This window comes from Rhincodon typus, chromosome 18, assembly GCF_021869965.1.
Source record: "Rhincodon typus isolate 14 chromosome 18, sRhiTyp1.1, whole genome shotgun sequence".
NCBI classification, from domain to species: Eukaryota; Metazoa; Chordata; class Chondrichthyes; order Orectolobiformes; family Rhincodontidae; genus Rhincodon; species Rhincodon typus.
The window spans coordinates 54,414,260-54,432,948 of NC_063349.1; the positions used below are offsets into that span (position 1 = coordinate 54,414,260).

General features: G+C 41.8%; 1 protein-coding gene across 1 annotated transcript in view; it reads right to left on the bottom strand.

Annotated features, from left to right (window-relative positions):
• Window positions 1-3,543: 3,543 nt before the first annotated feature.
• Window positions 3,544-18,689, bottom strand: part of LOC109934683 (carboxypeptidase M-like) — an 86,742-nt gene continuing 71,596 nt past the window's right edge. Inside the window, exons 7-10 of the mRNA XM_048607958.1 lie at window positions 15,819-15,986; window positions 11,935-12,087; window positions 9,474-9,622; window positions 3,544-5,868 (exon numbers count right to left, since the gene is read on the bottom strand). Of these exons, the coding sequence (XP_048463915.1) occupies window positions 5,647-5,868; window positions 9,474-9,622; window positions 11,935-12,087; window positions 15,819-15,986 (692 nt within the window). The 3' untranslated portion in view covers window positions 3,544-5,646. The remainder of the gene's footprint in view (window positions 5,869-9,473; window positions 9,623-11,934; window positions 12,088-15,818; window positions 15,987-18,689) is intronic.

Here is an 18,689-nt window from a genome sequence, read left to right on the forward strand (position 1 = left end):
TCTCCACCTATCTTCTCCTCTATCCATCTTCTATCCGCCTCCTCCCCAACCCTATTTATTTCAGAACCCCCTCCCCCTCCCCCATTTCGGAAGGGTCTAGGCCCAAAACGTCAGCCTTCCTGCTCCTCTGATGCTGCTTGGCCTGCTGTGTTCATCCAGCTCTACACCTTGATGGAGAGATTGTTGTCTTTACACCATGCCGCTAAGCTGTCTGTCTCTTTCCTGTACTTTGTCTCATCGTTGTTTGGGATCTGATCCACTATGGTGATGCCATCAGCAAATTTATAAAGGGAGTTCGAGCGGAATTAACACACAGCCTTATATGGAGTATCGTAAGGGGCTGAGTACTCAGCTTTGCGGGGTACCAGTGTTGTCATCTATCCTTACTAATTGCAGTCTGTGGGTCAGGAAGCCAAAGATCTAATTGCAGAAGTGGGGGAGCAGGTGTTGCATATGCTATAATGAAAGTCTGTAAACTTTGGTAAAATTGCTCAGTCTGGCTCTAACTGTCACTTTTACCTGAAGACTGCTAACCTGCTTTTTATTGTGCACATTCAGGTTAATTGGGTTGCATGGTGGCTCAGTGGTTAGCACTGCTGCCTTACAGCGCCAGGGACCTGCGTTTGATTCCACCCTCAGGCAACTATCTGTGTGGAGTTTGCACATTCTCCCCGTGTCTGCATGGGTTTCCTCCGGGTGCTCCAGTTTCCCGTCTGGAAAGACCTGAAACGTCAGCTTTCCTACTCCTCTGATGCTGCTTGGCCTGCTGTGTTCATCCAGCTCTACACCTTGTTACCTCAGATTCTCCAGCATCGGCAGTTCCTACTCTCTCTGAATCACATACACAGCTATAGTTTTCACTGATTTGATGGCAGTGCAAGAGAATTTAAAAAACTTGTTCCCTGCCCACAGTGATTGGGTTCTACTTATGTAAATATAGTCAGTGTAGTATAACTGAGTTTTATAAATATCCATTGTAGTTTCAAGACTTTTAAAAATAATGTAACCATTCTTAATCTCCTCATATTAAGAACTGCCAATAGCTGAAACAGGCCAAGTAAGACAACTTTCTCGCCCTTTCCACTTTCTCCATATGTCCGAAATGGAGTCACAAACAGACTGGTCCTAATTCTTCCATGTTATCCTTAGATTGAGTGAAGTATTCTGGAAGGCATGCTGAATTTGAAACTTGCAGTCATTGTAGGTGATAAGAAATTTTTAAGAATACATTGAACAGAGGCTACAAACTTTCTGGAGTGAAAATCCCCAGACTAATTGTTCTCTTCCTAATACTTACAACAGTCAAATTTATCCCCTTACACCTTCCAGGTTTAAACTAGTTGTGGTAATGTTTAAATTTACTAGCCTTTAATCTAATTATTTAACACAACGGTGATCAGTCCAGAAAAATCTATAGCCCAACAATTGAGAATATTTGTACCCAAAAAAAACTATCATTTTGGGCTTGATGCTGATGTGGATGCAACATCCTCTACAAAGCAAATATATTCCTTTTGCCTTTTGTGGTGTTTCATCCCAGCACAGAGCAGTAAAGTTAATTTTGTTAAACTGTAGAAAGAGCAACTGGAATTAAAGATATTGTGTTAACCCTCTGTAAACAACCCGTTCAGAAATGTTATAATACATGTCACAAGCAGATAGAACCTCAGTCTCTTGGTTCAAGGATAGGAACATTACCATGGCACCACAAGAGCTCTCACTGACCCTCTATATATTTTCTAATTAATCTGTTCAGAGGTGTTAGTGCACATGTCTGGAGCAGGTAGCCTGACCTCCTGTGTTCATCCAGCTCTACACCTTGTTATCTTAGAACATAAACCCAAGTCTCCTGGCTCAGAAACAAAAATAGGAGAGAATGGATAGGCTGGGACTTCTGTCAGTGGAGTGTAGGAGGTTGAGAGCTGACTTCATAGAGGCTTATAAAATAATGAGGGGTAGAGATAAGGTGTCTTTTCCCTAGGGTGGGGGATTTCAAGACGGGGGCATATTTTTAAGGTGAGAGGAGAAAGATTTTAAAAAGACATGAGGGGCATTTTTTTTTTTACACAGAGTGATTTGTATGTGGAATGAACTTCCAGAGGAAGTGGTTGATTTGGCTATAGTTACAACGTTTAAAAGACATTTGGATAAGTACATGAATTAGAAATGTTTGGAGGGATGTGGGCCAAGCACAGGCAGATGGGACTAAAACAAAGTTGCTGGAAAAGCTCAGCAGGTCTGGCAGCATCTGTGGAGGAGAAAACAGAGTTAACGTTTCGGGTCCGGTGACCCTTCCTCAGAACTGAGCTTTTCCAGCAACTTTGTTTTTGTTCCTGATTTACAGCATCTGCAGTTCTTTTGGCAGATGGGACTAGTCAATCTTGGGATTATGGTCAACCACATCCTAAGTATAAAGGTAGAAGGAAACTATTTATCTACACAATAAAATTCTTCCTCACACTGCAATCTTTCTACCATTAGGCAGGAATCTTTGTAAGGGCACAGTTTACAGACTGTGCACTGTACTGGTCTCCACATTCTCACAGAGAATCATGAGGTTTTGGAACTCTCTTCCCAAAAAACTGATGGAAGCCAAGACTTTGGATATTTTTAAGGCAGAGGTAGATAGGTTCAAGTTTAGTGAAGGGGTGAAAAGTTATTGGGGGCAGGCTAGAATGTGGATTTATGGTGATAATCAGATCAGCCACTGCTTTATTAAATGGTGGAGCAGGCTCGAGGGGCTGAATGGCCTACTCCTCCATGTTCCTATGTTATAGAGAAACAGGGAAATGTGCACAAAACATTTACAAGGAGGATATCTGAACTGGGAGGATACATTGTAAGGAAAAAATGAAAAAATTAAGATTCTGATGGGTTAACTCAAGGGAAAAGGTTTAATACAGTAGGCATAGAGAAGTTGTTTCAAACAAGCAGTCTAAAACTAGAGATAGTAGGAACTGCAGATGCTGGAGAATCTGAGATATGGAGAATCGAAAACGAGTTCAGAAATTCAAAATCATTACTAATAAATTCAAAAAGGAGTACAAGAGCAACCTTAAATAATAGTAGATAGTAGAACTTATATATTTAAAGGGAAATCTGCATTAGTACATGAGGATGAAAGAAATACAAGATTATGCTGATAAAATTTTTTGAAGTAGAATGAGAGAAAACTCATGTGGAGCATGAGTGCTAGAGTAGACTAGAGACCTCGAGACTGTGAATATATGTGGGTCCCTTATCGAAGGAAAGATAGGCTGGCATTGGAAGTATTCCAGATGAGGTTCACTCAGCTGATCCTAGGTTTGGAGGGACTGTTTAATGAGGAGAGAGTGAGTAAGGTGGGCCTGTACTCATTGGAGTTAAGAACAATGAGAAGTGGTCTTATTGAAACACACAAGATTCTTCAGGGTTTGACAGATACAGAGATGCTGTTTCTGCTTGTGGGAGAGTCTAGGACCAGACGGTGTAGGCTTTTATTCCCACTTTCCGTGGTCCATTGGATTTACTCTGAATATCAATAACACAAGGCATTTCTAACAATGAGGTCTACACAATATTCTTTATTAAAGCAAAGTACATTACAAAAATACTCCAACACTCTTACCCATACAATGCTTACAATCACATTTACATGGACTTAGCAGAGGATCAGACCAAGAACAGATGATCATCCTGCTCCATCCCCACCTCCAGGACTGATTACATGATCTTTTGCGTTAGCTTTCTTATATCCTTCTTCATTACAAATTTGGCTGTGCATTCAAACTTTGACACCATCCAGACTCCAGGTCACTGCTCAGTTTGACCACTGGCAAACATCCCAGATATGTCATTTTTCCATAGCTGGTTTGATCAACTGATTTGATTTGATTTATTATTGTCACATGTACCCAGGTACAGTGAAAAGTTTTGATTTGCATGCAGTACAGCAGATCAACATACAAAGACAGAAAGATCATAGGGTGATCGAACAGAGTGAGGAATACAAAGTTACGCCTGCAAAGAAGGTGCACAAAAATCAAGATCAACATTAGATTTGAAATTTGAGAGGTCCAATCAGAAGTCTCATAACAGCAGGGAGAAAGCTGTTCTTGAACCTGTTGGTACATGTGTTTAAACTTTTGTATCTTCTGCCTGACAGAAGAGGTTGGAAGAGATTATAACGGGGGTGGGAGGGGTCTTTCATGATATTGGCTGTCTTTCCGCAGCAACAAGTAGTATAGATGAAGTCAAACAATGGAAGGTTGGCTTGTGTGATGATCTGGGCTGTGTTCACAACTTTCTGTAGTTCCTTGCGGTCCTGGGCAGAACAGTTGCCATATCAAGCTGTGATGCATCCAGATAGTATGCTTTCTATGGTGCATCTGTATAAGTTGGTGAGGGTCCTTATGGACATGCTGAATTTCCTTGGTCTCCTGAGGAAGAAGAGGTGTTGTTGTGCTTAACTCCTTAGGATTTTCTGGTTTCTCCTTAGAAAGGTGCTTACCTCTTTTTAGCTGTCTCTATTTCAAAACAAGCCTTTCAGAGTCACTGTGACAGTTCACTCCCAGTACAGAATTTAATCTAAACACACACATTCCTTCAGCAAACACAGTGACCTTTCTAATCATTAGGTCAACATCAGGCTTCATATGTTTTTTCCTTCTCATTTAATTTTCACTAACGCAGCAAATGTTAGTTTAATATCTATAAGGCACAATCTCAGAATAAAGGTTACCCTTTGAAGACAGAGGATAGTAATTTATTCTCTTAGATGATAGAGAATCTGTGGAATTATTTACCATAGAGTGCTGTAGAGGCTGGGTCCTTAGTGCATTCAAAGCTGATTTAGATTTTTAATCAGCAAGGGAATCAATGGTTGTAGGGAAAAGGCAGGAAAGTGGTGTTGAGGATTATCAGATCAGCCATGATCTCTTTGAATGGCAGAGCAGACTTAATGGACTGAAAGGCCTATTTCTGCTCCGACATCTTATGATTGTGCCAAATGGGCTGTTTTTGTGATGTAAACACAATGTAAACCCTGTGTAAACCAATGTAAATCCTGTGTAAACCAATGTAAACCCTTCAGAACTTTAATAAAGTTGGTGCTCAGTGGTAAAATGAATTCTTTTCTAACATAACAGCCTAATATTAAATATTAAACATTCCCAAGTTCACAAAGCACCTCAACCATGACTTTAAACATTAAGTGGTAAAGTTTCCAAAGTTTTTTCAAATATATTTTGGAATAACACATGGATGAAAGGGCTGAAGGACCAACACCTGCTCATTTCTTATGCTCCTCATTGTGACACCTCTCAAATCAGTTACATATAGGAATTGCTATGAGTATTGCTTCTTTTTATCTTTTGTAGTACTGGTACTTGGGTTAAGGTAGCTGAGAAGTCCCCCAGTATCAGGATGTCACAATGCGATCAAAAGGCCTTTACCAAAACTAACATGCTAAATGTGTGACAATACTGTATAATTCTAGAACTTCAATCTTTTAGATTAAAGTTGATCTTACCACTATTTTAAAATAAACATTCAGAAGTCATCAGTTCTGATTTAGTTTGATTGTCACACTAAGTCTCAACAGATTTGTTTGCAACCGGATTTGGTTATAGGTTATACTTATAGCATCAGAACATCGCTCTCCATTATCTAACAAATTAAAACTGAGAACATCATAATTGAGAGCAACAAAATTATGTTTTGCTGTATTCCGTTTGCAGTGCCAAAGTCTTGTTGTGTAGCAAAATTAGAAGATGATGGGTCTCTGGCAGTAGTGTTCATGTGAAAGTCAAAGACCATTGCAGAGAAATTCTCCAGGTTATTCAAAACTTGCAACTTCTTAACATTTGATTCAACTTTTGGCCCGGTAACCTTGAGGAGAAAAAGTTACAAGATTCGGTTTGATTTCTATTATATCACAATCGACAACACGATACTTTCCTTTGAGATGGAGTAAATTATGCAACACATGACTTAGAACAATTTCAATAACTGAATGTGAAAACTTTGTGCCAGTTTGTTTTGAATGGTTAAATTTTAAAAACACATAATTAGTAAAAGAATCAAAGCAGAAATGTGAGGGCAAATTATAGTTTTGTATAAAACAAAGACCTTTCCTTATAGTAACAAATCTTCTGATTTCTGCATTAAATTTGAAAAGTATGTATATTTTATCCTGGCTGCCAGCTATTTACTACTCAGTATCTATTAAGACTAGCAGTCTATGTTACAGGAATTGCATACAGGTGCAGCAGGTGGTGAAGAAGGTAATGGTATGCTGGCTTTCATAGTGAAAGGATTCAAGTACACAAGCAAAGATGTCTTGCTGCAATTATTTGGATAGTGTTAGTTTGAGAAAGGGGGAGATGCAATGAGATCTGAGTGCCTTTGTACGTTATTCGCTGAAAGTAAACATGCCAGCAATGAAAAAGGCAAATGGTATCTTGGCTCTCACAGCAAGAAGATACGAGTACAGGAGCAGGGATGTCTTGCTGTAATTGTACAGGGCCTAGGTGAGACCACACCTGGAGTATTGTGTGCAGTTTTAGTCTCCTTATTTGAGGAAGGAAGTTCTGGTGAGGGAGGGATTGCTCAAAGGTCTACTCCAGATTGATTCCTGGGATGGCAGGACTAAGATATAGGAAGAGAAACTGGATCAGTTAGGACAATATTCATTGGAGTTGAGAAGAATGAAAGGGGATCTTATAGAAACCTATAAAATTCTAACCGGACCAGACAGTGTAAACACAGGAAGAATGTTCCCAATGACTGTGAAGTCCTGAACCAGGGGTCACAGGGATACACAGTAGGCCATTTAGGATCAAGATGAGGATAAATTTCTTCACCCAGACAATAGTGAGGCCTTGTCATCATTTAGTATAGATGTCTGACCCTTGCTTGAATTCCTTTGTTGGTTCTAAATTTCTCTACATTTTGTTCTCTCTTTCTCTTCAGGATTATCATAGAATCATAGAATTTTATAGCACAGAAGGAGACCATTCAGCCCATCGTGTCTGTACAGGCTCCCAAAAGAGCTACCAGTCCTACTCTCCAGCACTATCTCTGTAGCCCTCTAAATTCACCACTTTCAAACATATATCCAGCTCTCTTTTGAAACCTCCTATGGAAACCACCTCCACCACTCTCCCATGCACGAATTCAAATCCTAACAACTCTTGATGTGGAGATACTGCTGTTGGACTGGGGTGGGCAATGTCAGAAGTCACATGACACTAGGTTATAGTCCAACAAGTTTATTTGAAATCACAAGCTTTTGGAGCGTAGAGATAGTAGGGACCTGAAGAAGGTCTGAAGAAAAGTCCCAACCCGAAACGTCAACTTTCCTGCTCCTCTGGTGCCTGGCCTGCTGTGTTCCTCCAGCTCCATATTGTGTTATCTTTTGGAGCAGAGCCCCTTTCTCAGGTTCCTCACTTCATCTGACGAGAGGGCTGCACTCTGAAAGCTTGTGATTTCAAATAAACCTCTTGGACTATAATTTAGTGTCATGTGGCTTCTCACTAACAACTCTTGCATAACAAAGTTTCTTTTGTTCTCACTCCTAGCTCTCTTGCTGATAATCTTGAAATTGTGAGTCTTAGTTACTGACATACTGACTAGTAGAAACAGAATATTCTTCTTTACCCTGTCAAAGTTGTTCATAATTTTGAATACCCAATAAGGTCACCATAGTTAACTCTGCCTTCTTCCCACAGATGCTGCCAGACCTACTCAGTTTCACCAGCAATTTCTGTTTTTGATTCAGAATCTCCAGCATGCCCTTGTTTTGTTTTATCACCTCTTAATCTTCTCTGCTCCAATTTATCCAAACTTCCCCTGTATCTAAAATCCCTCATTCCTGGTATGATGCCAGTAATTCTCCTTTGAACTCTCCCCAGGGCTTTAACATCTTTCCTTAAATAAGGAGCCCAGAACTGAACATATACTTCAAATGTGGTCTGACCAATGATTTATAGATGGCAATATTTATATGACATGTGGGGCCATGGAGGATGGGAGCCTTTGGTGTTTTAATGGCACACACAAGCTGGATAAGACATCATGGACCAACCAATTATTTTATTCCCTGTACTTCCACATACAAGTCTGCAGATGTCATGTCAAAGTGTCCAGTCACATTAAAGAGCTGCAACCCACAAATTAAATCTTTTTTTTCAGATTATAACTATGCATGTGTTTGTATATGGTACATTGCTGTGGTAACCTTAAAAGAGTGCACACACTAGCTCTTTTGGGAGCTGGTACAAACACAATGGGCTGACAGGCCTCCTTCAGTACGGTAAAATTCTACCATTCTGAGATAAATCCTCAAGAGAAACAGTGCACAGACTGGGGAGGTGATGGCCGAGTGGTATTATTGCTGGATTGTTAATCCAGAGACCCAAAGAATGTCCTAGGGACACAGTTTTGAATCCCCCCATGGGACATGGTGGATTGTGAATTTAATAAAAATCTGGGATTATAAGTCTAATGATGACCATGAATTCATTGTTGATTGTCAGGTTCACTGATGTCCTTTAGGGAAGGAAACTGCCATCTTTACCTGGTCTAGCCTACATGTGACTCCAGACCCACAGCAATGTAGCTGGCTCTTAACTGCCCTCTGGGCATTTAGGGATGGGCAATAAATAGCCAGTGATGCCCAGATTCCGTGAATGGATTAAAAAATAAGTCCATTTGCCTTGTTTTGTTCAAATTGCAATCAGGCAATCTTGCTTGATTTGAATTGAATGTTGAAAATTAGGCTTTAAAATATATTGCACTGTAGTGAATCTCAAGATCTTCTTTATACTGAAGAATGTTTCAGTGTAAAGTGCTGCAAGCTAGTGTGCATGTAAATGTTTTCCAGAAATAAGACACTGCACATCACTGAAGCTCAGCACATTGACAGCTAATTCTTTCTGAGTAAATAGAGCAGACCTTGTCAGCATAGTTTCTTGAATTGGAAATACAATGACAAAGAAATGACAGTTTCAAAGACCCAGTAGGAACACAACAGGCTGAAGAGCCTCCTATGTTGCAGTTTTCTACACAGAGGTCATCAGATCTTCTGTCTTTTCTTTAAAAGGACTTAGGACCTTAAGGAGCTTTTAAAAAACATCTTGGTTATGATTTTCTGAGACCCTGATGCCACTACATCCAGACTTTTATACGAAACCACTCAATGAATGCAAAACTCTTCCAGTATCATAAAGGTTCAGGTCATTCTACCTTTCATGTACCCAGTTTATTTACAGATATTTTTAAAATCCTAAAGCATATGGCACAAAGTTGGTGCTGAAACTAGAATAAATGCATTGTCCAGCTGTGCCTATTACCTGTTTGAATGGCAACCCATCTTTATAGAAAGATAGACTGAATTGTCTGCCTGCGTGCCTGTCTGCATTTATAATAAATACAACAATATACAGCAAGGTAGATATGACTGGACACAAGTAATTAGTATAAATTGAGCTTACATTCACAGTATATGATCCGGGTAACAGGAGTCTGTAATATTCACCCCATTCATTAGTTCGAAAAGGATACTTGTTTTGTCTGCCATGAATCTCTACTCTTGCATTTTTTATGGGAGTACCATCCATGTTCAGGACTTGCCCTTTTATACCTGTATAAACAGAAATGATATTAAATAATTATAAAACGATCACTTTTAGGTAAAGTTCAGCCCTAAGTTCAGGGAATTTCAAGGACAGTTTCTCTCTGAGATGTCTCTGCTGCTCACCTTATTATGGATACACTACACACTGACAGCATAGTACTGTAGAGTTATGGAGGTCCACAGCACAAAAAAAAAGCCCTTTGTCCTATTGAGTCTGCACCAGCAAAAAAAAAACCTAACTATTCTAATCCCATTTTCCATCATTTAGCCCACAGCCTTGCATGCCTTGACATCACAAGTATACATCTAAATACTTCTGAAATGTTATGAAGATTTCTGCCTCTATCCGGCTCTCCCCAGCAATGGAAGTATTCAGTGCTCCGAGGACCTTCTGCAATTTGAACTAAATTTAAGTCCCAGCTGTGCTCAGGTCAAACACTGTCGGCACTACCATTCGCAGTGCGTTCCTGCACAATTCTGTGCTGTGCTTGGAACCGTGAACTGTGTCCAACTTTCAATTACTCCCCTCAAATCCAATGAAAAATCTTAAAACCCATTCACAATAATGTATTGTAGCTTAAAAGTCTTGCATCGATCTCTTCTATATACTTACATTTATTCTTTACATCTGTTCTAATTTTGTAAATTTAAAAGTAATTGGAAGTGAAAATATCTTGGAAGCCTCAACGGCTGTATGCCAACAGCGAAAGAAGCATAGGTCTGGACTTTCTTAAAAATATCACAGAAACAGTGAGATAGAATGTCTGCCGCATGCTGCCCTGAGCCTGCAGTGGCTTCCATTTGTTTGACTGGGTCAGCAGTCATGGATTGTACAGGGAAGTCTCCCAGAGGGAGATTCTGTGCTGTCGCAGTCCCTGAAGAGGAAGAAACTATAAAATAAGAGCAGTTTCACTCTCCAACACCACAGGCTTTCTCTGGGTCTTGATCTGGGGAGTACCTCTGTTGTGTCTCAAAAGGGAAGTCCATTACTACTCTAGGGATGATTACCACCTTCCTCTTATAGTCCCTTAAACCACTGAGTTCAGTGACGAAGGCCAGGATGTATACTGAATTGCAATTTACATACAGTGGACCTTTGAGGAGGCCATTGATGGCCGTTGTCCCAAAAATTGCAGGGAGAGGTTGTCAATATATCCAAGATGGCTGGAGATGGTAGATGATTTTCTTACCATCCAGTTTCCCCACTCTAACTGCTACTGATTGTGCTGGAAGAGATAGTAAAGGGAAGTCCAGGTCTAGATATGTTGAAAGAGTGACGCTTTTGTATTTCCAAAGGGAGGGGAGTGGATTCATTGTTAACAACTTGATAAAATTACTGAGGACGCAGAATATCTAACTAGTTTCAAGCTCGAAACTGAGAGTTTAACATACATTTTGTAACCACACAAGAACAGCAAGAAGACACTTTCCTCAGAATATAATGAGGAATGAATGGCATTTAAGTAAATACAAGTCCAATTATAGATTACAACTATAACATTTCTATGCCATTAGAAAGTTCTACTTTGTCTGGGTACAAATACCATCTAGGTTGAATATTCTGTAGTATAAGGGCTTGAAAAAGTTGATATCAGAAGACTGTAACACTGTGATGATAAAAGAGATTATGGGGCACAGTAGATCAAAGGTTACCGCTGGTGCCTCACAGTGCCATGGACCAAAGTTTGATTCCAGCCTTGAGCGCCTGTCTGTGTGGAGTTTGCACATTCTCCCCGTGTCTGCGTGGGTTTCCTCCGGTTGCTCCGGTTTCCTCCCACAGTCCAAAGATGTGCAGGCTAGGTGGATTAGCCATGCTACATTGTCTATAGTGTCCAGAGATGTGCAAGCTAGATGGATTATGGGAAATGTGGGGTTATGGGGATAGGGTTGGGAGCTGGATCTGGGTGGGATGCTCTCTGGAGGGTTGGTGCAGGCTCAATGGGCTGAATGGCCTCTTTCCACACTGTAAGGATTCATTGATTCTATTACATTGCGAGAAAGAGACAGACTCAGAGAGAGAAGCATTTTGGCTTCACTAGAATCAGTCATGCTTCTGTAAAGCTGCATGTAGTTGCTAGGTGGACTAACCAAACATACGACATATTCAGTGACTCTTCAGAACTAGAGCCAGTGAAAAAAAATAAGCAGGTAGAAAAAAGCGGCACCAACAGAATTAAATGAGCTAGAATGTTAAATAATGATGGAATGATTTGGTCCTTTGAACTTGTCCAATTTATGACAAAATAAATTTGATGCTTATATAAACTCAGCTGTCTACACTATTGCTGTTGCCCAAGAAGATGAGAATTTGCACATACCAAGATGAACAAGTTTGAGGAAGTTAATCAGGGATTCTTGATTCTCATGCCAATATTCCTCCAAATGAGATGCTGGTGGATTTTTACAACACGAAAGCTCTACAGTTAGCTCAAAGCACTGTCCCCAAATATAGTTGAAGTCTTGCATTCCACCTAACAGAAAAAAATTAAAAGGTTGATTTCATTTATTAATAACATATTCTGAATGATATTTACTTCATATTTTTCCTTAAAAATATCCATGTAAGCCCACATTAAAAACTGACAAGTGGTTAACAGATGACGAAAATAATTATGTTCATATCTTATTCTGCAGACACATCACTGGTAATGGAAAACTGGCTTTGCAATTGTAGTACATAAATGGGAAATGAATTAGGGATATGAATTTGTGGGTAATGTGTTTCATTTAAAATCCAGAGAGTTCCAGTAAGTGCACTCAGGAGGGAATTAGTTATAACGAGTAGGAAAGTCCCAGATTTAGCTGAGCTAGCTAACCTTAGCCAATGGTAAAATTGGTGAAATGGTAAAATGCTCTAAGTTAAGGAGGGGAAGTCTAGCCAGAATTCCTGCCGCTGATCACTATTCCAATCCTCCAGCTGTTGACAAGTCTAGATTCAGTTGTGATTCCTCCTCCTCCCATTCCTACAGTTGATAAAATCGAATTTCTCAAGGACTACTTATCCTCATGATCCTCTATAAACCTTGAGCCTGCTCTGTGAATGTCTGTTGAAACCTGTATGGTTTTCCAGTCTTGGTCACCACAGGGATATGAAAGCAATGAAACAGCACTCAATAATATTGATTATTAAACTACATACAAAAGCATTGGATTTGATGGAACTGTTGGGAAAATCTGATCTTGGCCTTACTTCCACTTTACTGCCTGTTCCCATAATCCTAGAATATAGTTCAAAAATCTGTCTATCTCAGCCTTGAATATATTCAATGACTTTGTCTCCGTTGCTGCCTGAAATACAGCATTTCAAAGGAAATTCCTCCTCGTCTTGTCTTAGGTGTGCAGCCTGTTATTCTTGAATTACAGTCCCCTCATTTTAGAATTCACTCCTACCCCCCCAAGGGAAACATCCACTCAGCTTAGATCTTTAAAAATGTCTCATTCTTCTGTAATCCACTACATATCAGCCCAATCTTTCCTCATTTGAAAAAAAAACTCCTTCATATCGGAAACCCACTAATGAGCATTCTCTTAACTGCCTCCAATGGAAATAAATCCCTCCTTAAATACAGGAACCAGTTCTGTACACAGTACACCGGTGGTCTCACCAAATGCCTTGCACAATTATAGCAAGATTCTCCTACTTAAATGTCCACGCACCTTGTAATAAAAGTCAACATTCTATGTGCAACTCCTAATTACTTGATGTATCTGCATGATCAGAGGTATAGCTAGAGTGGACAGCCAGAGACTTTTTCCTAGGGTGGAGGTAGCTATTACGAGGGGGCGTAGTTTTAAAGTGAGTGGAGGTAGATATAGGAGAGACATCAGAGGTAGGTTCTTTACTCAGAGAGTGGTAGGAGCGTGGAATGCATTGCCGGAGAGGGTAGTGGAGTCGGCCTCATTAGGGGCATTTAAGCGGCTATTAGATAGGCATATGGATGATAGTATAAGGTAGGGATGGAGGTTAGATAGACCTGAGGATTAGGGTAAAAGTTCAGCACAACATCGTGGGCCGAAGGGCCTGTACTGTGCTGTACTGTTCTATGTTCAACCCACTTGTATTTCATGGGTGAGAACATCCAGAGGTGTTGAAGGAGAATGGCATGAGAGAATGTGTCAAGAGCTGCAAGGGTAGACGGTGAACATTAATTCACTGCGCCTTCATCCATTTTAAAAGGAATTGTATATCTTCAGCAACTAGACCCAACTGAACTTGAATGCCTACAGGGAGGAACCTTCACTGGACACTCACTTTCTGGATTCAGTCAAAGGTCACATGAATTAATGTCCATGTCTTTCAGTTTGACATTATTCTTCATTCCCTGGAATCTTCTTTCCTTACAGTGCTATTCTGCACCACACTCAAGCCAGTTAGGCAGTAGAATGAACTGACTTCCAATAACGTAAAAAGGGGCTATAGAAATGCCTTGTTATTATGGCTGTTGTTATGGTTGTTATAGTTGTTATGGCTGCACTGTGTCTGAGGATTCAATGGGAAGTTATTTTGTTCCCCACGTCATTAAAATGTGATGGATATGTATGCTGGAGCATGGCATGGGCCCAGAGCAGCACCATGAAGCTGGAGGAGGATCCTACTCTTTCCAGACAGTCATCAGGAGGAAAATAAGGGGAAACAAAACGCTTCAATCTAGTCACAGCCTCCAATGATCCCTGGTTAGGTTGTTTCTTGCCCTGGGCAACACTTGCTTTGCTCTGGGCAGATGAGTTTCCCGAATGAGTCTGGAAACCAGAGATAACAAGGTGTAGAGCTGGATGAACACAGCATCAGAGGAGCAGGAAGGCTGACGTTTTGGGCCCAGACCCTTCTTCAGAAATGGGGGAGGGGAAGGGGGTTCTGAAATAAATAGGGAGAGAGGGGGAGACAGATAGAAGATGGATAGAGAAGAAGATAGGTGGAGAGGAGACGGGTCAAAGAGGGAGGGATGGAGCCAGTAAAGGTGAGTGTAGGTGGGAGTTAGGGAGGGGATAGGTCCGTCCAGGGAGGACGGACAGGTCAAGGGGGTGGGATGAGGCTAGTAGGTAGGAGATAGGGGTGGGGCTTGAGGTGGGAGGAGGGGATAGGTGGGAGGAAGGACAGGTTAGAGAGGCGGGGACGAGCTGAGCTGCTTTTGGGATGCGGTATGGGGAGGGGAGATTTTGAAGCTTGTGAAATCCACATTGATACCATTGGGCTGCAGGGTTCCCAAGCGGAATATGAGTTGCTGTTCCTGCAACCTTCGGGTAGCAACGTAGTGGCACTGCAGGAGGCCCAGGATGGACATGTCGTCTGCGGAATGGGAGGGGAATTGAAATGGTTCGCGACTGGGAGGTGCAGTTGTTTAATGCGAACCGAGCGTAGGTGTTCTGCAAAGCGGTCCCCAAGTCTCCGCTTGGTTTCCCCGATGTAGAGGAGGCCACAACGGGTACAGCGGATACAGTATACCACATTAGCAGATGTGCAGGTGAACATCTGCTTGATGTGGAAAGTCTTCTTGGGGCCTGGGATGGGGGAGAGGGGGGAGGTGTAGGGGCAGGTGTAGCACTTCCTGCGGTTGCAGGGAAAAGTGCCGGGTGTGGTGGGGCTGGAGGGGAGTGTGGAGCGGACAAGGGAGTCACGGAGAGAGTGGTCCCTCCGGAAAGCAGATAAGGGTGGGGAGGGAAAAATGTCTTTGGTAGTGGGGTCGGATTGCAGATGGCGGAAGTGTCGAAGATGATGCGTTGGATCCGGAGGTTGGTGGGGCGGTACGTGAGGATGAGGGGAATTCTGTTTTGGTTGTTATTGCGGGGAGGGGGTGTGAGGGATGAGTCGCCGGAAATGTGGGAGATATGGTCGAGGGCGTTCTGGAAACCAGTTTAGCAGCAGACTCAATACACACTCAAATTGCATTTGAGCCTTTGCAAAACTAAATTTATTACACCTGTTTAATAGTTAAAACAAAAATCACCAACATTGGCTTTACATCCCATAGAGTTGAACAAGGCTGTACTGGACTACAAAACTAAATTTATTTGAGAGTAATCTCCAAGAGGCAGTTGAGGTATTGAAAAAAGACATGAATTTTGACTTTTTGTCCCCCCAATAATACGCAAATGATTAACCTGCATTTTATAATTCTCCATCATTGTTCTTTGCACTAATTCTGGGGTAGGAAATAGAGATAATTCACAATGTGATTTATAAATAATTAGCTACAAGGTTTACCTGAAAAATAATACCAGTGAGCTCCATTGGTAATTCCATCCTTGAAATATGGGCTGCTTATACATTCGTCTCCATTAAACATGAATCCATGGCTATAAGAATAATTCTTCGCAAGGTACACAAAGACATCATCATCAGGACACCTGCTGTAGCCAGAGGAATCCATGGCTTTCGCAGAGAGAGAAACTCAAGTTTAGTTGTGCAGCTGAATAAACTTCAAGAACAAGCACAATAATCTGTTTCAGACAGTCAGTGTGTGTCATGGAGTTAATGCAATTAGATTACAAACACATCATTGCAAATTCAAGGTCATGGGAAGCATATTTGCATTGGGAAGCAAGATTAGGATGCTCCTGTCGGAGCTTCTCTGCTTTGCCTGTTCTTTTTCTTCCCTTTTCCTTTTTTCCTTCTCTCTCCTCAGCACCGGAGGCGAATACTGGTGCAGCAGCAGGTGCTGGCAGCAAGACTCCGAAACAGCGAGCCCCGGAACACTGGCAGCACCGAGTCCTGGTACAGTGTGTGGGCTGTGAGCCCCAGAGCAGCGCAGATAAGCAGCCCCCTTGTAGCACGCAAGCAGAGAGTCCTGGGTGGAGACTGGCGGGCGGGGGGGCGAAACTGGCACATACCTTGGAGCAGCTGAGTGCTGGTATAGAGCAGACGGGGTCTGGTGCTGGTGGTCAGGCCATGTGCAGAGGCCCTGTGCTGAGCTGCTGCACTGTAATGTCGGTTTGAAATTTCCTACCTTACTGTAATGTCAACCCTTTAATCCTATTTTTAGATAACAAGGTGTAGAGCTGGATGAACACAGCAGGCCAGGCAGCATCAGAGGAGCAGGAAGGCTGATGTTTTGGGCCCAGACCCTTGTTCAGAGATAGCAGGAACTGCAGATGCTGGAGAATCTGAGATAACAAGGTGTAGAACTGAATGAACACAGCAGGCCAAGCAGCATCAGAGGAGCAGGAAGGCTGACGTTTCGGGTCTAGACCCTTCTTCAGAAATGGCCTGCTTGGCCTGCTGTGTTCCTCTAGCTCTACACCTTGTTATCTCAGATTCTCCAGCATCAGCAGTTCCTACTATCTCTGAATCCTATTTTTAACTTGTTTTTCGACTCTTAAGTAATACAACTACTTTATTCCATTGCTGTATCCAAGGATTGTACCTTGTCCTTGTACCTAAATGTTGCCGTAAGAAGGCAGACATTGTAAAAGCTTTTCACTGTACTCCTACACTGGGGCATGTGTGACAATAAAAGGATATTCTATATTTTAAGAATGTTGTTGGACTTAAGGCGTGGCTCGATGATCAGAGAAGTTGAAGGTTGGATCTGGTAGTATGGGTGCAGAAACTCTTGGAATTACTCCAGATGCAATGATGCTGTGATCTTGCTTTACATTGCAGCTTTTGGCTCAATAGCCAATCTGCTCTTTTGACTTGGCTGGCCCAAACTATTTCCATAATGCCCTCCCAATCTCCTAAACATAAAGGGTAGAATTTTGTCTGGGCAGTCCCAAATCTGGGAGAGTGGGTTCCCATCAATAAGGATTCCTTCTTCAGAACTGAAGAAGTCACACTGGATCGAAAACCTTAACTCTGTTTCTCTCTCAACAGATGCTGAGTTTCTCCAGCATTCTGTCTCCTTGTTTCAGATTTCCAGCATGCACAGTATTGTGCTTTGGTTATTATAGGATGTGCTTCTTTTTCTTTCATTGTCAGCCAGCATCACTAAGCAGGAACATGAGGCAGACTCATCATCAAGTGGTTGCTCATTTTGACTGCTTGGTAGCTGACTCATCCTAATCATGCTTCAGGGAGAGTTCCAGTGTATCTTTGAAGCATTTTCTTTGTCCTTCCTCAGACTTTGATTAGTTGGCAGTGGAGAAAACATTGTGCCTAATTCTTTGAAGTGGATTTACAGGAGCTTTGCTTGCATGCTTGTGGAGATGGCTTCAAAGAGGAGAACCCTTGCAGAAGCCTGAGCATAACTTGGTTTAGGTCCAGGACCATGAGGCACTGTCACTGTCCACAGAAGCTTGACAAATTGGTGATCAGATTTCAAAGATACTTTGAATCACGACAACCAGCAACACTTCGGGGTTTCCATCTGCCAGCAGTGAGACACAGATGTCTTTTGCCTGTTCTGGCACTGATGACACTTTGGATCACCATTTACTGGCCCAGTGGCTTTGTTACTAGACTACTAATCCAGAGACACAGGGGGACCCAGGTGTAAATCTTGTCATGGCAGATTGTGGAATCTAACTTCAATAAAAATCTGAATTTAAGAGTCTAATGATGACCATTTCAATTATCAGGAAAAACCAGTCCAGTTCACTAGTGTCCTTTAGGGAAGGCAACTACCCTTAACCAGACTGATCTTCATGTGACTCCAGACCCACAGCAATGTGGTTGATTCTTAACTACCTCTGGACAACTCAGGATGGGCAATAAAGACTGGCCCAGACAGCGACACCCACGTCCCGTGCATAGTAAAAAAAAAACTGGATTCCAGTTACGAATTAGAGTATGACAATGACTTCAAAGCATAGAATGCTCCAAACAATAGTATTCAAATTCTTAATACAGTAACACCAAATAATAAACTCCCAGCAAGTGATCAACACAATGTTAATAACTGAACAATTAATTTGCATCCTTTTAGAAAAAGACAGTGTTTCAGCTACATTACCTACCTGGCTGTTTAAAATAACACAGTGTGGAGCTGGAGGAACACAGCAGGCCAGGCAGCATCAGAGGAGCAGGAAAGCTGACGTTTCGGGTCGGGACCCTTCTTCAGAAATGGGGGAGGGGTAGGGGACTCTGAAACAGAGAGAGAGAGGAGGGGTGGGGCTGGGGAAGGTAGGTGGGGTGGTG